This window comes from Pseudophryne corroboree, chromosome 9 (genome assembly GCF_028390025.1).
Source record: "Pseudophryne corroboree isolate aPseCor3 chromosome 9, aPseCor3.hap2, whole genome shotgun sequence".
Lineage (NCBI taxonomy): Eukaryota > Metazoa > Chordata > Amphibia > Anura > Myobatrachidae > Pseudophryne > Pseudophryne corroboree.
The window spans coordinates 14,894,239-14,917,445 of NC_086452.1; the positions used below are offsets into that span (position 1 = coordinate 14,894,239).

The 23,207-nt window shown below is 45.2% G+C and overlaps 1 protein-coding gene across 29 annotated transcripts in view; it reads right to left on the reverse strand.

Moving 5' to 3' along the window:
* Window positions 1-23,207, reverse strand: part of ADGRL2 (adhesion G protein-coupled receptor L2) — a 198,739-nt gene that overhangs the window by 156,537 nt on the left and 18,995 nt on the right. For 28 of the 29 annotated variants that reach the window (XM_063939006.1, XM_063938985.1, XM_063938992.1 and 25 more), the window contains exon 2: window positions 14,695-14,866. In XM_063939006.1, the coding sequence (XP_063795076.1) occupies window positions 14,695-14,767 (73 nt within the window). In that variant the 5' untranslated portion in view covers window positions 14,768-14,866. Of the gene's footprint in view, window positions 1-14,694; window positions 14,867-23,097; window positions 23,120-23,207 lie in introns of those variants that run through there. The other variant, XM_063938982.1, reaches the window with a different exon arrangement.

Genomic DNA, 23,207 nt, shown 5'->3' on the forward strand with positions numbered 1-23,207 from the left:
GTGACGTTGCTGGTGATGCGACGGGTGCGGCGCTTGGAGATCACATGATCTCCCAGCTCCGCCTGTACATCACTGTGAACGGGAAGCCGGGTCGCTCCCGTTTACACTGCACAGTTTGCCGGGTTGAACCCATCTTCAACCCTGCAAACTACCCGAGTTGGAATACCGGGTCACTTGACCCTTTTACACCAATCAGCAACATGGGTTACGCACACTCATGTGCAATAACCCATGTTATATGCTGGCCGTGTAAAAGGGGTTTAACTTGCTTAACAGAACTGTAAATGTCTATTGCAATCACGGCCTAAACACCCTGTTACATGACCCTCATCCCTGGTTTGGAGCAGAACAGGGACGTCACTTTATTATTTATAGTTTCTGACCGTCTTGTGCTGGAATTAGTTGCGAGCTGCGACCTTTGACTCCACATAAAGACCGCCAGTAAGCCGCACAAATATTTTCCTGCTGTGGGTCTACATGACCATTGCCGTTTGCTTAATCAGCATTTCCCTGGTTTAGGGGACAGCTAGGTTTTTATCTTGGTCCTGGGGGGTTATGAGGGATTTGCAGAAACCACGCACATTGAGTTCTGCATAATTAACACTTTTCACACCCTTTTAAGCCTCACGTCTCTCTTCGTGAACCGGTCAATGGACCCTTTAGAAGGCAGACAAAAGCAGTGCACAGAGCTCTATTGTGTGACATTGCAGCACAGGCACACACCAGAACCTTCCCAGTGATCACAGAAACAAAGCGCAGGCCGGACTCATTTGTGAGGTCACTTGTGCGAGTAGCGATTATCAGTTACCGCAGGGAGGTGTGCACACAAAACAACACAGCTAACACTTCACTACCGACATAGGACAAGTCGCCCGGAAAAATCTGCCTTTCAAAAGCACTGAACTTGGATTTTCATTAATACTAAATATTAAATATAAAACAAATCGTTTTTCTTGTGGCGTGTGCGGCGACATCGCACGTCTGATGCAGCTGCTACGGAGATAGATCAGATTACTCTACAAGGAACGACTTTATATTCTAATCATTATGCGCGGTATTCCTCCCAACCTCCCAATTCAAGCATCTCAGCTACTTAGGTTAATGATATTTTATCCGAGGGGGCTTCAGAACAATCTATTCTTAGTGCGAAAAACCATTAGACAGAGAAGAAGAAGAAGAAAACAAAATTGCACATTCTTGTCTTATTTGGTGGTTACAGTAACGGTATGCATCCAAAATAGAACACATTATGGCGACACCAGATAGGCAACAGGTGGAATACCAAACCCTCACCTGCGGCGCCAACTTCTTCCGGCTTCACGGTCAGATTGGCTCGTTGCAGCTTCTAACACTTGTTTAAAATAAATTGCATGGTGACATCGTAAGAAACATAACACATCCTAAATACGCATCTCTGTAATCTATACAGATAGTCACACGTGGGTGGCACCGGAAAAACAAACACGAAAAAGCCAGAAAGTTTTGCCAAACTAAACACAGTGACAGAACAGCTCGCAAAGCGCACAATGACACCACTCATTTCCCTCTCTCCTCCCGGATGGAGTCTGGAGGAGGTGCGAGGCACAAACGGCAGGGAACCCACCTGAAACATTTCGGAACCAAAGTAAAACTACATTGCCGCGCTACTTATTGTGTGACTACTTGCTTCTAGATACATTCTCACCGTAACATTTTTGTTGTTTTGTCGTAGAGAAGGCTTCATTATTACGGAAAATTACGGACGCACAAAATAACGACAGGAGGTTTCAACTTAATAATAGGCTCATTTATCAATGAGTGATAAATTTCACTGTGAGTGATAAATTGCACCAGCCAATCAGCTCCTGTCATTTTTTCAAACACAGTCTGTAACATGGCAGTTAGGAGCTGATTGGCTGGTGCAATTTATCACAGTGAAATGTATCACTCATTGATAAATGAGCCCGTAAATGTAAAGACATGAAAACATGACGGGATGCAAGAATTGCCCCTTTCTGATCCTAGTGATTTTACCAACGATCCTCGTGTCTAAGTAAAGTGCAGCTAAAGTTTGCCATGCCCCCATTTCCCATGGTAAAGAGAGGAAGGGAGATTTCAGAAAGAGCCAGGACAGTTTCCTTAAGTGGGTAACTTATCTACTAAACTTTGATTTATCATTTCCTTTAAAGCCGTTAACGCACAAGTACAAAATGAACCATAAGTGATGATAGGAGCAGAGATAAGTACTTGGGACAAGCAATATGAACTGTAACATAAGTGTGCGTGATGGGCCTTATCTGACAGAGGAATGGAGCGTCTCACTATGGGCCTTATCTGACACAGAGGAATAGAGCGTCTCACTATGAGCCTTATCCGACACAGAGGGATGGAGCGTCTCACTATGGGCCTCATCTGACACAGCGGAACGGAGCGTCTCACTATGGGCCTCATCTGACACAGAGGAATGGAGCGTCTCACTATGGGCCTTATCTGACACAGAGGAATGGAGCGTCTCACTATGGGCCTTATCTGACACAGAGGAATGGGGCGTCTCACTATGGGCCTTATCTGACACAGAGGAATAGAGCGTCTCACTATGAGCCTTATCCGACACAGAGGGATGGAGCGTCTCACTATGGGCCTCATCTGACACAGCGGAACGGAGCGTCTCACTATGGGCCTCATCTGACACAGAGGAATGGAGCGTCTCACTATGGGCCTTATCTGACACAGAGGAATGGAGCGTCTCACTATGGGCCTTATCTGACACAGAGGAATGGGGCGTCTCACTATGGGCCTTATCTGGCACAGAGGAATGGAGCGTCCCACTATTCGCCTTATCTGGCACAGAGGAATGGAGCGTCTCACTATGGGCCTTATCTGACACAGAGGAATGGAGCGTCTCACTTTGGGCCTTATCTGACACAGAGGAACGGAGCGTCTCACTATGGGCCTTATCTGGCACAGAGGAATGGAGCGTCTCACTATGGGCCTTATCTGGCACAGAGGAATGGAGCGTCTCACTATTCGCATTATCTGGCACAGAGGAATGGAGCGTCTCACTATGGGCCTTATCTGACACAGAGGAATGGAGCGTCTCACTATGGGCCTTATCTGGCACAGATGAATGGAGCGTCTCACTATGGGCCTTATCTGGCACAGATGAATGGAGCGTCTCACTATTCGCCTTATCTGGCACAGAGGAATGGAGCGTCTCACTATGGGCCTTATCTGACACAGAGGAATGGAGCGTCTCACTATGGGCCTTATCTGACACAGAGGAATGGAGCGTCTCACTATGGGCCTTATCTGACACAGAGGAATAGAGCGTCTCACTATGAGCCTTATCCGACACAGAGGAATGGAGCGTCTCACTATGGGCCTCATCTGACACAGAGGAACGGAGCGTCTCACTATGGGCCTTATCTGGCACAGAGGAATGGAGCGTCTCACTATTCGCCTTATCTGGCACAGAGGAATGGAGCGTCTCACTATGGGCCTTATCTGACACAGAGGAATGGGGCGTCTCACTATGGGCCTTATCTGACACAGAGGAATGGGGCGTCTCACTATGGGCCTTATCTGGCACAGAGGAATGGAGCGTCTCACTATTCGCCTTATCTGGCACAGAGGAATGGAGCGTCTCACTATGGGCCTTATCTGACACAGAGGAATGGAGCGTCTCACTTTGGGCCTTATCTGACACAGAGGAACGGAGCGTCTCACTATGGGCCTTATCTGGCACAGAGGAATGGAGCGTCTCACTATGGGCCTTATCTGGCACAGAGGAATGGAGCGTCTCACTATTCGCCTTATCTGGCACAGAGGAATGGAGCGTCTCACTATGGGCCTTATCTGACACAGAGGAACGGAGCGTCTCACTATGGGCCTTATCTGGCACAGAGGAATGGAGCGTCTCACTATTAGCCTTATCTGGCACAGAGGAATGGAGCGTCTCACTATGGGCCTTATCTGACACAGAGGAACGGAGCGTCTCACTATTCGCCTTATCTGGCGCAGAGGAATGGAGCGTCTCACTATGGGCCTTATCTGGCGAGCATTCCCTTTGTCTGACATTCCACGCTCACCTAATCACCAGAACAAAACTACTTTATGTAAAATGATCTTCCAGTTGCCTTAGTTACAAATCCCTGCAGTCTAGTGTAATAGAAATCTACTCACATGAGTTAGGAATAATTAGGACCACAAATTAAACCGAACATAAAAGTTAATTCAAAGCGTTAAACTGCTGTCAGGTAAATGGCTGCAAAAGTTTTACTGGTTTTGAACATTTAACTACACGGCGATGAGCTGCGGCCAAAGGTTTAGTTATAGGAACAGATTGGGGCAGGGTATGGTTACAGCGCCAAGATTAGAGGACGCGACGGACAGTTCCTAAATAAGGCATGATGGGTACAGTCTACACAGCGGAGGAAGAAGACTAAACTTAATAAATTACAAGGACATGAACTTAAAATGTACTTGCACACACAAGGATCCTGCAAATTCCCTAGGAAGCAGTTTGTAGAGCCTTTCAAAGAAATCACCTAACTGACATGTTATGCTTTGACTTTTGACCTTTTTGACTAACGTATGCCAATCTTCAGGCAACTGTCTGAGAGCTCTGGGGTTTTATTCCTGCAGCCTTTGAAGTAGGGATAAGGAAAAACTCTGCAGCCGAGTTGAATAAGGATAAGATTAAAATATTCTAAATTCACCCTTCATACATGTAAAGCTCAATATTGGCAGATCCACATATAGAAGACAATGAGAATATATGAAATTGCACTACTTTCTCCAGAGCTTCTCAAATAATACTAAGCATCCGTTTATAGCAAGCGCTAATGGGCCCATGATATTAGGACTTTCTGAGAAGGGGCCCGGAAGGATGCGTCAGGTGCTGGAATCAGGAAATAAAGTATGTTACAGCCACCCAGAGAAGGAAATTGCCTCCCACAATCAGGTAATACAGCAGTCTTCACATATGCTAATAACACACCAACAGCCCGGTTACTAAAGCAAATCCGCGTCTGAGGATACTGAGAACTAAACGCGTCTGTAAGTAAATCCTGTTTAATATTTTACACTTAACTACTGGAGAAAATAAAGTTATATTTTTACATAGTTTTGTTTGTTTTTTTACTTTTTTTTTTCTTCCAAAGGTTAAAAAAACCTAATTAGTGAGCTGAAAGGTACGTTAAGACCAGCAAGAGGATTAAGGAACTGAAACTATAAAGTGACATTTTAATCCTTGTCAACTACAACAATCAACCCATTAGAGGTTTTCCTGGGGAATTCTCACTAAGACCTGGAAATAAACACTTGCAGCAATGGGTGGGGGGTGGGGTGGGGGGGCTGCTGGATAATGTGTTACGGGCTGTGCAGTACCCGAAGGAGCGTTCGACCTGCAGCAAAACATGGCATGTAGATTACCGTCCGAGAGGAGATGAGAATAACAACAGGGAAAGGCACAGCTGGGAGCCACAAAAGGTTGGATGGAGTGAAAGATAAATAGAACAGGAACACAAACAGCTCAGTAACCCGCAGCAGAGCAAATACAATCTACAATGTACTGGCAGCTTCAGGTGGTCAGTCTAACGTTTACACAGCCTCAATATTGGGGCAACCAGTGCCGTCACCTATCCAAAACCAGCGTCTTTCTGTCCCCAGAGAGATTTACTTTATTACACGTTCATATCACACTTCAAGGTTTATACAACACACTGCGCGCTTCTCTGTGTTCTTCATCAAAGTCTTGATAGTATCCAAAGACTGCGCAGCCACATCCGTTATCCTGCATACGACACAACTACTGTGACTACAACTACACCTCACACAATACAGCCTGATGCCGGGTACATAGGAGACCATACTGATAATACAGCCTGATGCCGGGTACATAGGAGGCCTTACTGATAATACAGCCCGATGCCGGGTACATAGGAGGACTTACTGATAATACAGCCTGATGCCGGGTACATACGAGGACTTACTGATAATACAGCCCGATGCCGGGTACATAGGAGGACTTACTGATAATACAGCCTGATGCCGGGTACATAGGAGGCCTTACTGATCATACAGCCTGATGCCGGGTACATAGGAGGCCTTACTGATAATACAGCCTGATGCTGGGTACATAGGAGGCCTTACTGATAATACAGCCTGATGCCGGGTACATAGGAGGCATTACTGATAATACAGCCTGATGCTGGGTACATAGGAGGCCTTACCGATAATACAGACTGATGCTGGGTACATAGGAGGGCTTACTGATAATACAGCCTGATGCTGGGTACATAGGAGGCCTTACTGATAATGCAGACTGATGCCGGGTACATAGGAGGCCTTACTGATAATACAGCCTGATGCCGGGTACATAGGAGGCCTATGTGCGGTCAGTGGCAATTTAACGAATAAAGCTTTAAATTGCCCCTATTTCACTATGTACAAAGAACAAAAAAAATCACAATGAAGAACCCTGAGGTGGGGCAAATGGGTGCATTCTGTGAGAATAGCCCGGAGGTACCACGCCATCTGTGACCTTCCACATCCACCCTGGGTAGCGAGACGGAAAGAGAAGAACTACAATAAAATGGCCCAGTGTTTTCTTATTCCGTCAAAGAGTTAATTCTCCATGTGAGCCACCCTGCGTCTCTCAGACACGATGAGAAAACACAGACTTGTACAGCTGCACGAGGATTGCTTTAAAGTCACAGAGGAAAGTTCAAGAGACAAAAGGCAAAAAATGGTTTTAGCAGACAAAGCATTTATGTCATTTCGCCTTAAGGTAGCTTTACCCTCGCATGTAGCAACACGAACGCTTCTCATTTCCAGAGCCGCCACTGACACTTCCACGTCTCATTTTACGTAAATAAATGCAATAATTCACAGGAATTTCTTATGTTTTCTAAATGGATTATGCATTGTAATCCCTCGCAGAATATGAAAGGGACATTTCAGTAGCCAGAAACAAAGCGAGGACAGTAGTTTATCGGTTTCTTTTTGTACTTTCGTCTGCTTATTGCAGGAGCAAAATCTGCAGAAGTGGATAAATGTCAAATTAATATAGACGGGGGCGGGCAGTGCGCAGTCTGCAGAGATTATTCACCCCTCCCCCCATCTATCATATATGTATACAAATGTGCCATATACATAACTGACAGAAAATCTTTATGTATCCTGCATAGATTTCCTTATAATACACTGCTTCATATTACACTGAACACTTCAAAAGAGACTGTCTGCATAAAACATTCACCTCAGTCATTAGCATCAGGATAAAAGTACCCGCTTACCACTACCTGCGGGGCGTACGAGCACCCGCACACCACTACCCGCTGGGCGTACTAGCATCCACACACTACTACCTGTTGGGCGTACTAGCACCAACACACTACTACCTGCCGGGCGTACTAGCACCCGCACAGTACTACCTGCTGGGCGTAAAAGCACCCGCACAACACTACCCGCTGAATGTACGAGCACCCGCACAACACTACCCGCTGAGTGTACGAGCACCCGCACACCACTACCTGCTGGGCGTACGAGCACCCGCACACCACTACCTGCTGGGCGTCCGAGCACCCGCACACCACTACCTGTTGGGCGTCCGAGCACCCGCACACCACTACCTGCTGGGCGTACTAGCACCCACACAAAACTACTCACTGAGCGTACAAGCACCCGCACGCCACTATCTGCTGAGCATACAAACACCCACATGCCACTACCTGCTGGACGTATGAGCCCGCGCACACTACTACCTGCTGGGCGTACTAGCACCCACACACTACTACCTGCTGGACGTACTAGCACCCGCTTACCCCTACCTGCTGGGTGTACGAGCACCCACACACCACTACCTGCTGGGTGTACTAGCACCCACACACCACTACCTGCTGGGTGTACTAGCACCCACACAGTACTACCTGCTGGGCGTACTAGCAACCACACAGTACTACCTGCTGGGCGTACTAGCACCCGAACACTACTACCTGCTGGACGTACTAGCACCCGCTTACCACTACCTGCTGGGTGTACGAGCACCCACACACCACTACCTGCTGGGCGTACTAGTACCCACACACTACTACCTGCTGGGCGTAGGAGCACCCGCACAACACTACCCGCTGAGTGTACGAGCACCCACACACCACTACCTGCTGGGCGTACGAGCACCCGCACGCCACTACCTTCTGGGCGTACAAGCACTCGCACGCCACTACCTGCTGGGCGTACGAGCACACGCACGCCACTACCTGCTGGGCGTACGAGCACCCGCACACCACTACCTGCTGGGCGTACGAGCACCCGCATGCCACTACCTGCTGGGCGTACGAGCACCCGCACACCACTACCTGCTGGGCGTACGAGCACCCGCACACCACTACCTGCTGGGCGTACGAGCACCCGCACACCACTACCTGCTGGGCGTACGAGCACCCGCACACCACTACCCGCTGAGCGTATAACAAGAACTATCAGCTGCTCTATTAACATGGCTGACTGAGCTGGAATTTACAGTATACATTCTATTAATGTAGGAAACAAGACAACAACCCAGGGCATATAACAATAATTAAATGACAGCAGTTATGCGCTGTAAGTGCTGACATAATAACGCGCGACAATTTATAACCTAGAACCCCTGTAATTTAATCCGACTCACCAAGTCAATAAATCAGACGGCTTACAGGCCCGACGCTGCCCCTGCTTTATGAACTGTTACAGTGCTGTATTAAGGCTGGAAATTGCATTTTAGGTTTACCCCAGCGGGTGAGAAACCTCATATTCAGATGAGGGTGCCGCATTCTGGAAAACTAAATAAACAGGACGCACGTTTCTAGAGAAATAAGTCACAGCACTCAATCTTCCAGAGGAGCCAGATATGAGACGCTGCGACAAATGATTTGTTCACGCCGACACCGTGTATATTTGTCCAAATCAGTGAGCGAAATTTCCTCAGCTCGGGGAAGAATTAAAATATGTAAAAAATAAATAAATACATTGTGAAAATCCCAGAATGGACCACTAATGGGGACAGATGTTTTTGGGGACAAAGTATTTACTATTCAATATAAAAAAATACAAGAAAAAAAAAAAAGTGGCGGGTAGGGGGGAGGGGGGGGCGGGGGGGGGGGCTCGGTTTGAAACCTAAAAATGGAAAGTTTGAGTAAAATTAAGAGTGAGCCATAAAATTGCTCTCTGAGTTTTGGCAACAATATAGAGACTGTATTCTGGGGATGTAAAGAAATGTGGTGAAATCACGAGCCGCGCTGCCCATATGTAAAGGGAACGGGCCTATAAAACTAAATTCCCCCTTTAACAGGCTTCCTTTTCTGATAAAAGTTACAGCAGATGTGCAATTCGAGAGCAATTATATAATTGGGAGTTTTGTCTCTTGGTAATAGATTTTGGGCAGAATGTGGTACATCGGCTCCCCTGAATTCCGCCTCTATTCCCTTTTACCATAACCCCCTAGTACCCCTTACGCAGCTCGTACAGTGTTTATTTTATATTGTTTCGTAGTATATGACCATGCTGATCTTTGGTCTTTATTAGCCTGTAAAAGTCCGCTGTGTATTTCCGTCCTCGTCACATAATAGGCGCAGGTTCTTACTCCCTGCTATCTGCAGCCAAGAGATTATCTCAGTTATACAAAGAGGGAGGGGGTTTCCTGAAAATCGAGGACTGTCGATGACACCAGAAGACGACGACCCAATGACAGCCAGGACCGCAGCAAGATCTGTGAGGTCAAAAACAAATGACAATTCGCCCCCCCCCCCCCCACAGTAGCTTTATGGCCACTGCCGCAATCGCAGCGCTTGTCAAATTTGACATCTAAGAACGGGAAAGGAAGAAAGAAAAAAAAAAAGAAGGAGAGATAGAATTCTAGTGGAATTATTTTTGGCAGAGGCAGAATTTATTTTACCACCGCTGGTTATAAAGTCTACATTTCTCTAGGACGGCTTTTCTCGCCCACAGCAAGGGATACACTAACCGCTGGAACCAACGCAGCGCCGGCCCTTTAAGCAACAGAAACTGGCTGATGTTTATCAAGCAAGCGACTGCGTGATCTGTCGGAGGATATTCTTCCATGTGCCACTCAAATTATTTGGCTGTACAGCGGACGTACCCGGCCGAAATAAAAATTAACCTCTTGCGCTTTTGAGGGGGAAAAAACTGCTGCAAAAAAAAGTATCTCGTGCCGCAAAAGTAACTGCCTGGCAAGGGGAACCAACGTTCATTATGGAGTAATGAGTAATTTGCCTACACCTGCAATCCCTTAAAAATTATACAGAACCGTACAAGATTAACAGCGGGGAATTAATTTCATTTTCTCAAACAGCTGCGAGACCTTGCATAAAAAAATTAAAAAAAAAAGTACACAGCACTTCCATTACAACGTTGTAGGGGACGGTTCCAGCAAATATCCAAGTTCACGTTTCTAACATAACATTTATTTCCAGTTTAACACTTTTTCATTCATATTAGGTGCTACTAATTTTTACGGTGTTGCCTTTGGCGCGCCTCCGAACTCCACAAGCGAGTTGTAAGGAACGCGTATGAACTCTCGGATGGTTTGTGTGGCTCTCGGCCATGTTTAATATCCACATATGAAACTTGTACCACTTTTTATTATTTTATTTTTTTAGGGTTTTTTTTTTTTTACTCTTTTGAAAATAATTTATGCTTTACCTAGATATTTTATACACCGCTCAAATGAAACCTGCGCCTCACCCCTGCTTCACAGCGTTACAATAACACGGAGAGCTTTCAGGTTTTACTCAAACGAAACGTTGGAAAAATAAGGATCTGTCCGGTGCACTTGCCCCTGGCTCCGATTATAAATGGGGTATTTTCTAGCAGCAAGCAACCCACATCGCTCTTACTAAAAATTAGGCCGGGTCAACTCATGGTATTAATTGCTGAATACGCATTTTTAAAAAGGAAGTATAATATACACACACAAGTTCATATTCAGGCATGCGAGTCTCCGTGTTTTCCAGATAAGAGGGTTTTTGGACAATTTGGAGAACACATGAAAAAATATATAAAATTTCCAGTCATTAGTAGCGGGGCTCACACAGAAAAACAATCATATCATTTCTACTCTCTCTTGTTAATATATAATTATTATATAAAATAATATATTATAAATATATTTTTCAAATCAGATATAGAGCCCACCCCTCATCAAGTCATATGAAATACTGCCACAATGGGATCGATTCAATTCTCCGACAGTTGAATAGCGCCAGGAATTAGCTTCCGGTGCTATTCAATACAGCGCCAAATGACACTCAATTGTCGGGAATTCTACTCTCACACCCGTGGGATGCTAGAGGAAATCCGACAAAAGTGCTGCTGCGAGGCTGATTCTGTCGGGAATCAGCATTGCGCCGGGGTGTTAAGTCGGAGAATGCCCGTTCTCCCGACAAATCAACCGGTTAAGTCCGGGAGAACAGGCATTCGCCGACTTAACATGAGCTGAATTGAATAGCGACGGGAGCCAATTCCCGGCACTATTCAACTGTCGGAGAATTGAATCAACCCCAATGTACTGAAATCCTATAAACAACTAAAACCAGACAAGACCTTAAAGGTCACCTGCGTCCCCCTGTACTGGTCACAACATTATATGTGGTATAACTGTGAATTATATAAGACAATGGTAATAAATATTTGGCTGTAATTCCCACCACTGTACAGACAATTTAAGTCAATTCCTCTACCTGCTGTGGAGCCGAAACCTTCTATTCACTTGCACCGCTCGTTACCTGAAATCTCCGCTTGCACCCTTTAACCTTATTTTTATTTGCATCCATTTTTCAAAAACAGATTTTGTGCCCTTGGGAAATAAATGGACTTTTCACATGAATCAAGCTCCTGTACGAGCACTATTTATTTGCTGAAGGTTAATTGGCACTCACTTAACACGGCTGAACCGCACTTTACCCTTTCCGGGACACTGCAAGGAGATTACGGAGAAGTAAACGTTTTTTGTGCAGAGAAACGCGTGGCCACCTCTCAAATTATCTCTTTAATAAAACGCCGCCGCACATTCACTGCCCTTTAATGTGTGTTTAATAGGACTTTTTTCCCCCTGCCACTTAAGGGTTTCATTTTCAAACTGTTTACAGAGAACTTGCCAACAAATTGCGCGATCGGAGCGGAAACCACACAGCAAACGCTCGCGTACTCTGTATTTATATTTTGATGGTATCATGTGTCTAAAACCTTAAATATTTTTCAATGCTAAAAATTTGGCTGCAACTGGTTAGAAATCTGAACCCAACACTACGGAACCTACTGACAAACCGAAAGGTTTATGTAATAACACGGTGCAGATAGAGCCAATGTGCTATAACCCACAGCAACAAATTATATAATTTGTTTTACTCGTGTAAACAAACAACCGACTGACGGACGTGAATATATGATTGCAGAAAACACATGCCACCCGCACAGCGCCATGTGTTACTCCACGCAAAGGCCTTTGTCTCAGACTCCCCTACAACCAAGAGCACGCAGCCTGCAACCACTATACGCTGCTGTAATAACCGCTGCCGGTAACCGCAGGAAAGGGGAGTCTGACACCGGGGCCCTAGGCTTATGGGTCTGCTGCTCTATGATTATTATATAGATATAAGGTGATGTTTTTCCATGGAGGCAGAATTAAATAAGTATATCTGAAGAGAACTTTGTGGTCCATTTACCAAGCCTTGGATGAATTACCAGCCAATCAGCTCCTAACTGCCATGCTACAGACTGTTTGAAAAATGACAGTTAGAAGCTGATTGACTGGTACTTTATCTCCAGCTACTTTATCTCCATCCAGGGTTTAGTAAATAGATCCCTATTACCCCTGTGGGCAGATGACTGCAAATAAATAAGAGAATGAAATAGTTTTGTATGAAAGTGCACGGATGGAAGCCATTTTGTGAGTAGCCTCGATGCCCGCCATACGGCAGGCTACCCATCGGCCGGGAACCAGGGATAGGACTATGACACCCTGTGGATAGACAATAGATGTAAGGAAAGGCGTGCGTAGGACGGATCATTGACGCCACACTTTGGATGGCTGTAGGGGTGCAGTAGTCCTGTAGTGTGAAGGCACCGCTAATCCTTATGTTTAGGTGCGCTCCCACTGTTACTGAACACTAGAAAAACTCTGACGTGTGGGGAAATGGGATTAGAGACATAAAGTAATAATCTAATTTAAGACGGGTACACACTGGGCAATTTCAGCTAAAAAATAAACAATAACAACGTTATCATTTATTTTTAGGCTTATATTGTCCAGTGTGTATGGGGGTAATATTGGTGAACGATGAACGCTCCTGATATAGGGAGCGCCGTCAGTCGTGGCCAGGGAGCGCCGCCGGGAGTAAGGAGCCTGGCCGGGGGGGGGGGGGGGGGGGGGTGCCCTGCTATAGAGGTACTTGTCCCTATAGCCCGCCGCCCGCTCCCCCGTTTCATCTCCTCAATACGACTTGTTTTAAAGTCAGATTGAGATGGTCGGAAACGGGACCAAAAACGGTCTAATTTGGTCCCGTTTCCGACAGAAGCACGCAGATCGGCGGCTATTCGGCCCGACTTGTCGGAAAAAATCTGGGTGGGATTTAATAGGTCGCAACCCCTTCCGACCTGAAAAATGTCGAAACCCGACGTCTTTCCAACAAGGCAGCAGGTTTCGACTTTAACTGAATATACCCCATAGTCGTTCATCGCCGGCATTTCAGCATCGACCAGTGTGTACCCGGCTTAATCTCAGGTGTAAATTCCGGGAAGTGAGAGACCAAGTCTGCGCTTAACATCGTTTTCAGTAGTAACGCTAAAATGAATGCATTAAATAAAATGTAACGGCAGCGCGGATGAAGGCCTGCACGGTGCATCCAACACAACTCTCCGAGCTTCCACACAGATCCCCACTCATCACACAGCAGTTACTCCTTTATAATGGAGCTGTCAGAAGTGTGTTCTGTAGATAAATATATGATACAAAGCAGCACCCATACACACCGATGCTGAAACATTACCAGCGTTCACCCTCCGCACACCATCAGGACACAGAGTAAACAAGCATTGAACACAGGCCAGCATAGATGTAAAATCTGCCCCCATGACCTCACACTGCAGAAGCACAGCCACAATATGCCGCCCTGCAGCTTACGGTAGTGGATACTGCAGCAAACACGGAATGGGGGACGAGAGCACCCAATATACAACATTCGGGTCACAGGCGCTGCTTGCAACGTGGTAATGCAGATTGCAATGCTGAGAATGGATGAGACGGCCCTCCAGGACGACCGTACTCATGGTTCTATAGTGGATAGCTTTACAGGCCCCGTCTTTCTCGCCAACAGAGCTTACAAACTAGTTTAGGCGACCATTGCCAAACGTGTTTCATAAGAAACAAACAGCAGGGCCAGAATCAGGATTGTAACTGCGTAAAGCGTTAGGCAGCCAACGCCTAAATACTGAGCCCTCATTTCTCACTATTGCACAGGGGCTACAGACGTATAACCCCACACCGCCAAGATCCAATCAGCACTTGAATATTCTGCGATACCAGAGGGAGGAGCGGGCGTGGAGAGGGGCATATGTAATATGGATGAGGGGCTGCGGGCCACGGCTTACATCATTTATGGATCATAGCGACTACAACTATTAACGGCCCAGCTGTCAATTCAGGACAAAGACACTTACCTTCTGTACACTGCAAGATGGCGATAAGAAAAAACAACCAATGGGTTTGCATTCTGCTGCCAGGAGCCACCATTATTGATCCCTCGCAACGATTTCTTTGTATTCCTTAATGAATCCAGTCAAACAACACAACTTCACTGAGGAGAGCGGGAGACATCATTCATCTTCATACCTGAAAAGAAGACAAACAATAGTTATTCAATGGCAAGAAAATAAGAAAGAAATAAGGGGGGGGGTTTGCAGGGGCTACTATTACGCCTTATGAAAAGTGGCAGCCATTTTGTAAGATGAACCAATACATTTAGCCTGTAAACTTGTTAGGAGGAAAGTGACAGCTTTGCAGTGCGCGGTCACGGCAGCCATTTTGTGCGCCAAGCCTATGCAGCCTATAGTATCAATGGGAATTTGTGACTTCATAGATGTCACAATGCTTCAAACAGGTATTTTAATACATATATCTCAGCAGTGTAGGCACTTACAGGTCAGCTGGACTACCTATCCAGTCCAGACAAGTGCGCGTTAAGTCATTATTGTTACACTTTAAGTGACCCGGTAAGTGTCTTGAGTCACAATGCAAAAATGTTAATATTCAGCAAAACAGGATATTCCAGCCCCAGGGTAATGCTACAGTCACACATTATGCCGCTGTCTCAGACAATAGCAAGAATAATGCTTAAATAACTCTAAAAGCTTCAATAAAATTCCACAAGTTCCTAAGAGGCTTCAAACATGTCAAAGTAAAGCCATTTCCTAAGAGCTCAGACGGCAACACGGTACGATTCAAGGGAGGCGGACTAAAGGTTGGAACAAAATGGAGCAATAAATGGACAAAACCTACACTCGGAACACGGGCGTTCTAATCAATCACCATTAACACCTTTATAACCATCCTACAAAACAAATACTGTTTGCTATGACGTCGGGCAAATACTGCATCTTAGGGCGTAATAACGGAATAGAACCACTGAAGGAACGGTTATACCTTAGACAAACAAACAGATTGGAACATTTTTTGGTAAGAACCGTAAAATAAAATATAGAAAGAGATTAGGTTTTCGGTACCAAATCCCAGACTATAGGTGGTAGCATGTCGCAGCCTAGATCAATGTTAGATCGCAGTATAAAATAAACTGTTGCAGTATTTGTGCACTACATGCAAAAATAATCATTTAGATTTGTGTCCCTCTGCGTCATGGCACGGTTGCTAATTTGCACCCCTTGTCAGGATTTCCCATTAATGTGCCCCTTACTGATCAGGTGTATATCTATAATTGGAAGTTACAGACACTCCGCCCTCCAAACACCCAGATGAAGCACGGACACCGCAATGCTCATTCATAGCAAAGGCTTTTCACCAGAAAGATCGTATCATCAGGAGAATCCTCGTTCAGTAAGAGGACTATGAGAGATCCTATAATGCTGACATAGAAGAAGCCAGGTAATGCATCACTGCTGTACACCAGTATATCTAAGGCCGACCCAACAAGTTACTGGAACTCGCCTCTCTGTAATGGTTCTGCCTGTAATGACGGAAAACATTTCTAGCACCACTGAAAATAGAATATTCACATGTACTAAATGATACACATATAAAGTTCCAGTTATGTCTCCGTCTGTTTATAGATCAAACAGCCCAGACAGATATCAGGATTCTTAGAACAGTCTCCAACTAGAAATGTAAAGTATATTTGAGGTCCCTGCACAGTAGAGGTAGCCATTTTGTGGACTCAGCAAATTCTCCTGAGAGCTCAGCCAATGAGGTCAAATCAAATAACCCGTCCTCGCATGTGTGGGGGGCAAACCGTCATGGTCATCGCATATAAATGCCGGCGACAGCACCCAACCACTAGAATAGTAGCGCAAATGCACTTTGCAATCAATAAGCTCGCTCATTTTTCCTCATGCTCCAAAGGAGGTGCATATGAAGTAAACAAAAAAATTGACCACCGCATATAAACAATAACACACACAGCCAGACATCATGAGGACGTCCGGCTGGCGGACATTGCACAAAACCGAACAAACCCAATAGAGCACATTCTCACAAATCTCAGCCTGGCCCACAAAATATCCGACTTTGTGATGGCACTGCTTACTAGTAAACTGATAAAATAGGTTCAGACCACAAAATGGCTGACTTTAATGGTTTCTAGTGAATCACTGGGCTGAACTTGAAACATTGGTTCAGCACACAAAATGGCTGCCTCACCACAATGTGCACAAAGTGGTCACTTTAACAGGAGAGCCGACCAGAAAACTGCAAAAGCAACTCGGCCATATAAACACAACACACATATACATATACATTATATATATATATATATATATATATATATATATATACACACACACACACACACACACACACACACACACATAAAATGAACAATTCAGGCTCAGGTGATGAATAGCTTCAGAGGAAAAGGGAGACGTGAAGAAAACATTTGGAGGATGTGTAGACAGGTTTTTCATATGGACCGACATAGACAAGATAATTAAAAGCAGATTTCTCTTTGGTGGCGATAATGTAAAGAGGAACCACTGAAAACATGATAAAGAATAGCACATATGTTCCATGTTAGCAGTCTAGGAGGACACGTCTATGTAAGTCTTCACTCTACTATACACATTAACACCTTCTGCGTACCCCGGTCACACGGGTACAATCAATATTCACTTCTGCGTCCCATCTATTGATTCAGCTGCTGCAGCGCCTCCGAATCAAACTACAAACCAAACAAACAGGAGAGGCGTCTAAAACATCAGCCACTCAATCATTCATCTATAAGAGGATACAGCGCCTAACAACTAGTCTTTAAAAATAAAAAATAAAATATATATATATATATATATATATATATATATATATATATATATATATATTTATTTTTATTTATTTTTTTTTTATTTTTTTTTTAATACAAATGGGTAGTAAGCAGCAGCAGGGTACGCTCGTTGTGTAACAAATAAATGATTATACAAGAATTATAAGGTGGTAACATTTTTGGTGGAAGTCAATGACAGAATGACCTTAACGTACATTTTCTTTGAGGATTATATATCCATTATTAACAAGTGTAGATAATTAATCTGCCATACAGTTGGGAGTTTTCTTTTGGTTTGTTTTCTAAATAATTGAATGATACGATAAGCTGATGAAGTATTCATTAGCCGGGTCTCGTCGTCTTGTCAGGTTCCACACTTCCTCTGACCCATAACACGGCTATATACCCTTATCCTGCGTTACAGTATATTCCCACGCAGTAAATCATGCCCAAGAAATAAGGCAAAACATCTCAGAGCACCAGCGCAGAAGTCGCCCGTCCGGGGGTCACGGATCTCAGGTTCTCCCTGATATATAGCTATTAATTAACGTAAGATCCACAGAACGAGACCTCCTTCCTGGGGTAAGACAACAAGCAGCCGCCATTCTCACGTGCGCTTGCATAACTTAGTGATAAGTGGCCGCTCCTGTACTTCCCGCTCCTGCCTTTAAACTGCATTATGTTAATGCAGAATTTATTAATGATTTATGTCTTCTGTGGATCATGTATTGGTGATCGTGCACTAACAAGACATCGCCAGAGCGGAGTCTGAGGGAGAAGGAAATGGGAGAGATTCTGTAAGTCAATTACAACGGTTATATCTTAGTGCCCTGCTGAGAATCATGTTAAATATGCTAATATCTTTGGACACCACAGGCAGGCTCCGAGGCATTTTACAGCTGCATCTAGGAGACGTGCAAGAAACACAGCTCGTTCCAGAACTCCCCAAATATCCCGCACTGTACAGACAGGGAGAACATCAGCGACAAAAAAATAAAATAAAACTTATTATTTAAAAAACTAACATGAGTAATCGATGAAGACGCGCGTCCTGTCTGCGAGCACCGGGGATACGGGAAGTAACATGGGGGAATACAGGTTACAGGACCCTAATTTCCTGCAGAAGGTTACCGACACCATTTTGCATTTTGGGACAAATGCTTTGAAGATGAAAGACGCACAAAAGCAGCGCTGCTTAGATGGGTCTGCCGCTCGGGAACAAATGTCCAGGACCGCGCACAGAACACAGGAAGGGTTTATTGTTTTTATTACCTACTGATATGATTTTCAGAACTTCCCAAGTTAAAACAAGAAGACCAGACTATATAAAGGAGGAGGAATGAATACCCCGGCCTCAGACTAATCCTGTTTGCACATGAAGCACCGGCGCTCACAATCTTGTTAGTGTGACGTGCGGATGACCTCAAACCTGAAGCCAATGTTGCACATAGAAGCACTTTCAAGTCATATTAACAGTTTGGATGCACGAACTTCACTTCATATAATAGTCTGACACCGCAATCTTCAGCAGCAATTTGTTTTCAGCAGACAAACGCCGCTGCTCTGTGCTGCCCGTCAGGGTGTGACGTATACAGTCACTACAATGATCCCATGCCCCGATTCCCAGAACTGAAATCCAGGCACCAGGTTCACCGGAGCCCACACGGTCAACGAGCGCATCAGCAAAAATACTCTGCACTGCTGTAAGCGTTCTCATTCTACCTATGGTCCTAGCTCCACCCGTTTTGGAACCGAAGTCGACCGGCCGAGCAGCAGATGGACCGGTAACTAGAACACTCTGTGACGCAAGCTCCTCGGATACGGCGCTGGGAGCGGCTCCTCCGTGTAAATCCACTGTGGGAAATTTTGGAACCATTTGCGAGCCTGTTTTGTGCAGAAACTGAATTTAATGTTAACATCTGTGAGATCATAGTCTAATTACCGCCAAGTGAAACCTGAAACTAAATCAATGGCGCATAAGATGCAATCTCCACTGAGTTTGGCTCAGCACACAAAATCCTTGACTCATAAATCAATGTTACAAGCCATTCAGCGGATCGATAGTCAGATTCCCACTTGGTCTATACATACAGCCACTAAATGAAATAATAATGACTTAAGATGTGTCATACTGGGTCATCAATATCAACAAGGAGCAAGAAAGAAGACGGAGAACAATGCAGATTGCAGGGAGCGGGATAATGGCAGCCCACGGGCTCAGCGCTATCGCACGCAAAGGGAAAGCATCGACCACATACAGAAAAATATAAATATACTGTTCACAAAAAGTGAGAGAAAGGAGTTTGGGGGGTTTTATAGTCTAAGATAAGTATTGCATGTATGAAAAGCAATGGAGGCCGGAGCGGTGGGAAGCCTCCAGCTGTTTTCAATAGATCTCTCCTTTCAGCTTGCTATTGCTCCCCCAGCACTGCTCAATACACAAGGGCACATTGATAATGTGTACAGATTGGCAGATCTATTCACGAAAAGCCCAGGAGAGAGGTTCTCAGCCTTCACCTTGCTCCGCTTCCCCACGGCTGATTATACAGGAACGTAGGATGTCACGCAGAACAGATTAAACGACACATAGCGTCTCAGTGTTTCGTGTCACTCCCAACAAGCAGGGACGTAGCGCTGCAGGGACAGGGAATGACGTCTGCCAATTTTATGTGGGGACTAAAACTTAAGATAAACCAGCAACATCTGCAGCAACGGCCGGGTGGTTGTATTGGGGACAAAGCAGCCAATGGGGTCAATTCTATTCGGCAACTAAAGAATAGCGCCGGGAATTAGCTCCCGACGCTATTCAATTCAGCTAAAGTTAAGTCGGCGATGTCCCGTTCTCGCCGACTTAACAGGTAGTTTTGTCGGGAGAACGGGCATTCTCCGACTTAACTACCCGGCGCGAGGCTGATTCCCGACAGAATCAGCCTCGCGCCGGCCGCGAGGCAGCACTTTTGTCGGGTTTATTCTCTCATCCCCCGGGGATGAGAGAAGAATTCCCGACAATTGCGGGCAACTAGTAGCAGAATTGAATAGCGTCGGGAGCTAATTCCCGGCGCTATTCTTTAGTTGCCGAATAGAATTGACCCCAATGAGTTATTACAGACAGTGAGATGCTGGAGACACACCGACAGTAACCGCTTCCATGGAAAAAACGCAGGGCCCGCGGCGGCACAGGAGCTAAGTCACGGGTATAAAAGAGGTGTGAAAGGTTTCCAGCTATTCGGGGTTTATGGGTTTTCACCACATATTTTTGCACTTGGTGCGCAGTGTAACCTGGCGCTATTTATTAACTGCACTGCAAACACGACTGGATCACTGTAACCGTGATAAGTCTGAAGTATACACGGTATAATCTTTCCACTTTGTTTCAGTACTTCTATAACCAGTGACACAGACCAGATCCAGCCACACAGGATACTACGGACATACACGGAATACGCCGATGGAGTTCTCGCAGCGCAGACATTGAGCGTAGCCGTGCTCCCAGCCTCCACACAGCCAGCTCTTCTGTCCCCTGTGCGAGTGAATATTCTGCAGCTGTACGTTGCTTACTTTGGGAATTGGGGAAACAGCTGTTTGTGCACTGTGGCCAGAGGGGGGCAGCCAATTTGCAGGCAATGTTCACGAGGACCCGTCCCAATAGCAGATCATTGTGTACCCATGCACAGTAGCTCTACAAGAGCAGCAGTGAGGGGCAGAAGCCACATAACTTTCCTGGGACACAACACGCAAACTGGGGCAGCTGGGAGGTAGAATAGTTTTCTCATGATGGTAGATTGTAAGCTCCACTGGGGCAGGGACTGATGTGAATGGCCAAATATTCTCTGTACAGCGCTGCGGAATATGTGTGCGCTATATAAATAACTGGTAATAATAATAATAGTTCTTAGAGAATTCCCCCTAACAATAAGGGCTTCAATAGTGGCCTTATGCAAATGACATGGTGGTGACGGACTCCGCAAGCGGTCTAGTAGTATAAAACAATGGCCGTCCCTCGCCCCGCTGTAACTCGGACACAAGACAGACTTACGGTTATTATCGAACAGCAAAAAAAATCCATGTGTTCTAGGTACCACTGGCCACCATTTCATGTAGGAAGGCCAAGTCCGTATGGATATGATGGGAAAAGGTTGATGGTTTACAAGGAACCATTATTTTCACGTAACTCCAGAGGAGAAATTAAAGCAGCAGGAAATATACATTCCCACCCTTATCTGTGACGTGAAAAAAAAAAAAAAAAAAAGGTAATCACATAAAAAAAAAAAAAAGGAAAATAAGGTAAAAACTAAACGCCAGCGTGTGTCTATGTACACGTACTCATATTTCCTTGGTCGCAACACACAGATGAAAGTCTGTCTCTGCTACTGTTGTCCCATAAAATCACTATTCCAATGGCAGCTACATGCAATCAGAAAGTAACAAAGTTCTCAGAGAGAATACAGCCGCGTTACATATCGCTTCGCCCCATTACTAGCCACGCAAATTACAAGCCTTTAATTCAACAAGAGTCACAATGTAACTGAACGCACCTCCAGAGAGAGAGAGAGAGAGAGAGAGAGAGAGAGAGAGAGAGAGAGAGAGAGAGAGAGAGAGAGAGAGAGAGAGAGGGAGAGAGAGAGAGAGAGAGAGAGAGAGAGAGAGAGAGAGAGAGAGAGAGAGAGAGAGAGGGAGAGGGAGAGGGAGGGGTGTCTACCCACAGTTGATAACCCACTAGATAATGGAACCGAGAATCCAATGACGCCAACATGAGGGACACGAGGCCACCTCACTACGCCCCATAGTCCATTACTGGGGTAGCAGTTTGCAATTTAGCCAGACGCTTACGCACACACAATTTCACACAACGCGTTCTTAATAACTCTCCCGCTGCTAGAAAACAATCATTCTATGGGACTAAAGTGCCACATCTGGGAACATTAATAAGCGTTTTATATTCCAACTTACACATTTTGAATCTTGGAGCGAACGTTTACTTGCAGGACAGCGATCTGCGGCCTATACACAAATTTGCATCTGACATGTTTATCAACGAGCGGCCTGTTTTACATTCGTTATGTAAGGAGCGCAGTTATTAAACAACGCGAGGAATAACTTACATACAAGTCTGGGGTCGTAAGCAGTCATTCAGAACACATTTTGAAAATAACATGGGGGGGGGGCTGTACAAATTTGATTAAAAAAACTGCAGTTTAAAAAAGGCACGGTGTCGCTCTAACATTTACATGGTCATTCATTATTATCATCATATATACCACCTTCATCACTCTGTAATCTACGGCCGATATCTAAATGCACCCTATTAACGTGATATAAACATTAAGGGACTGTGGGGTACATTTACTAAGCAGTGATAAGAGCGGAGAAGTGAGCCAATGGAGACATTTCCCCATCAACCAAGCAGCAGCTCTGTATCATTTTATAGTATGCAAATTATAGATGTTACTTCAGTGCTGATTGGTTGCCATGGGCAACTTCTCCACTGGCTCACTTCTCCGCTCTTATCACTGCTTAGTAAATGTACCCCTGTGTTTCAGAAAGGTTGTGGTTCCTTTTCAATTGATAGACGCCTTACCCTAAAATCTGGACATCCGCCCCATGTGTAAGCGAGCTGCGCAGTTTAAGGAGCCAAAAAGAAGTCTCCATGCTTCAGCCCTGACAGGAAACTATGGGGGTAATTCCAAG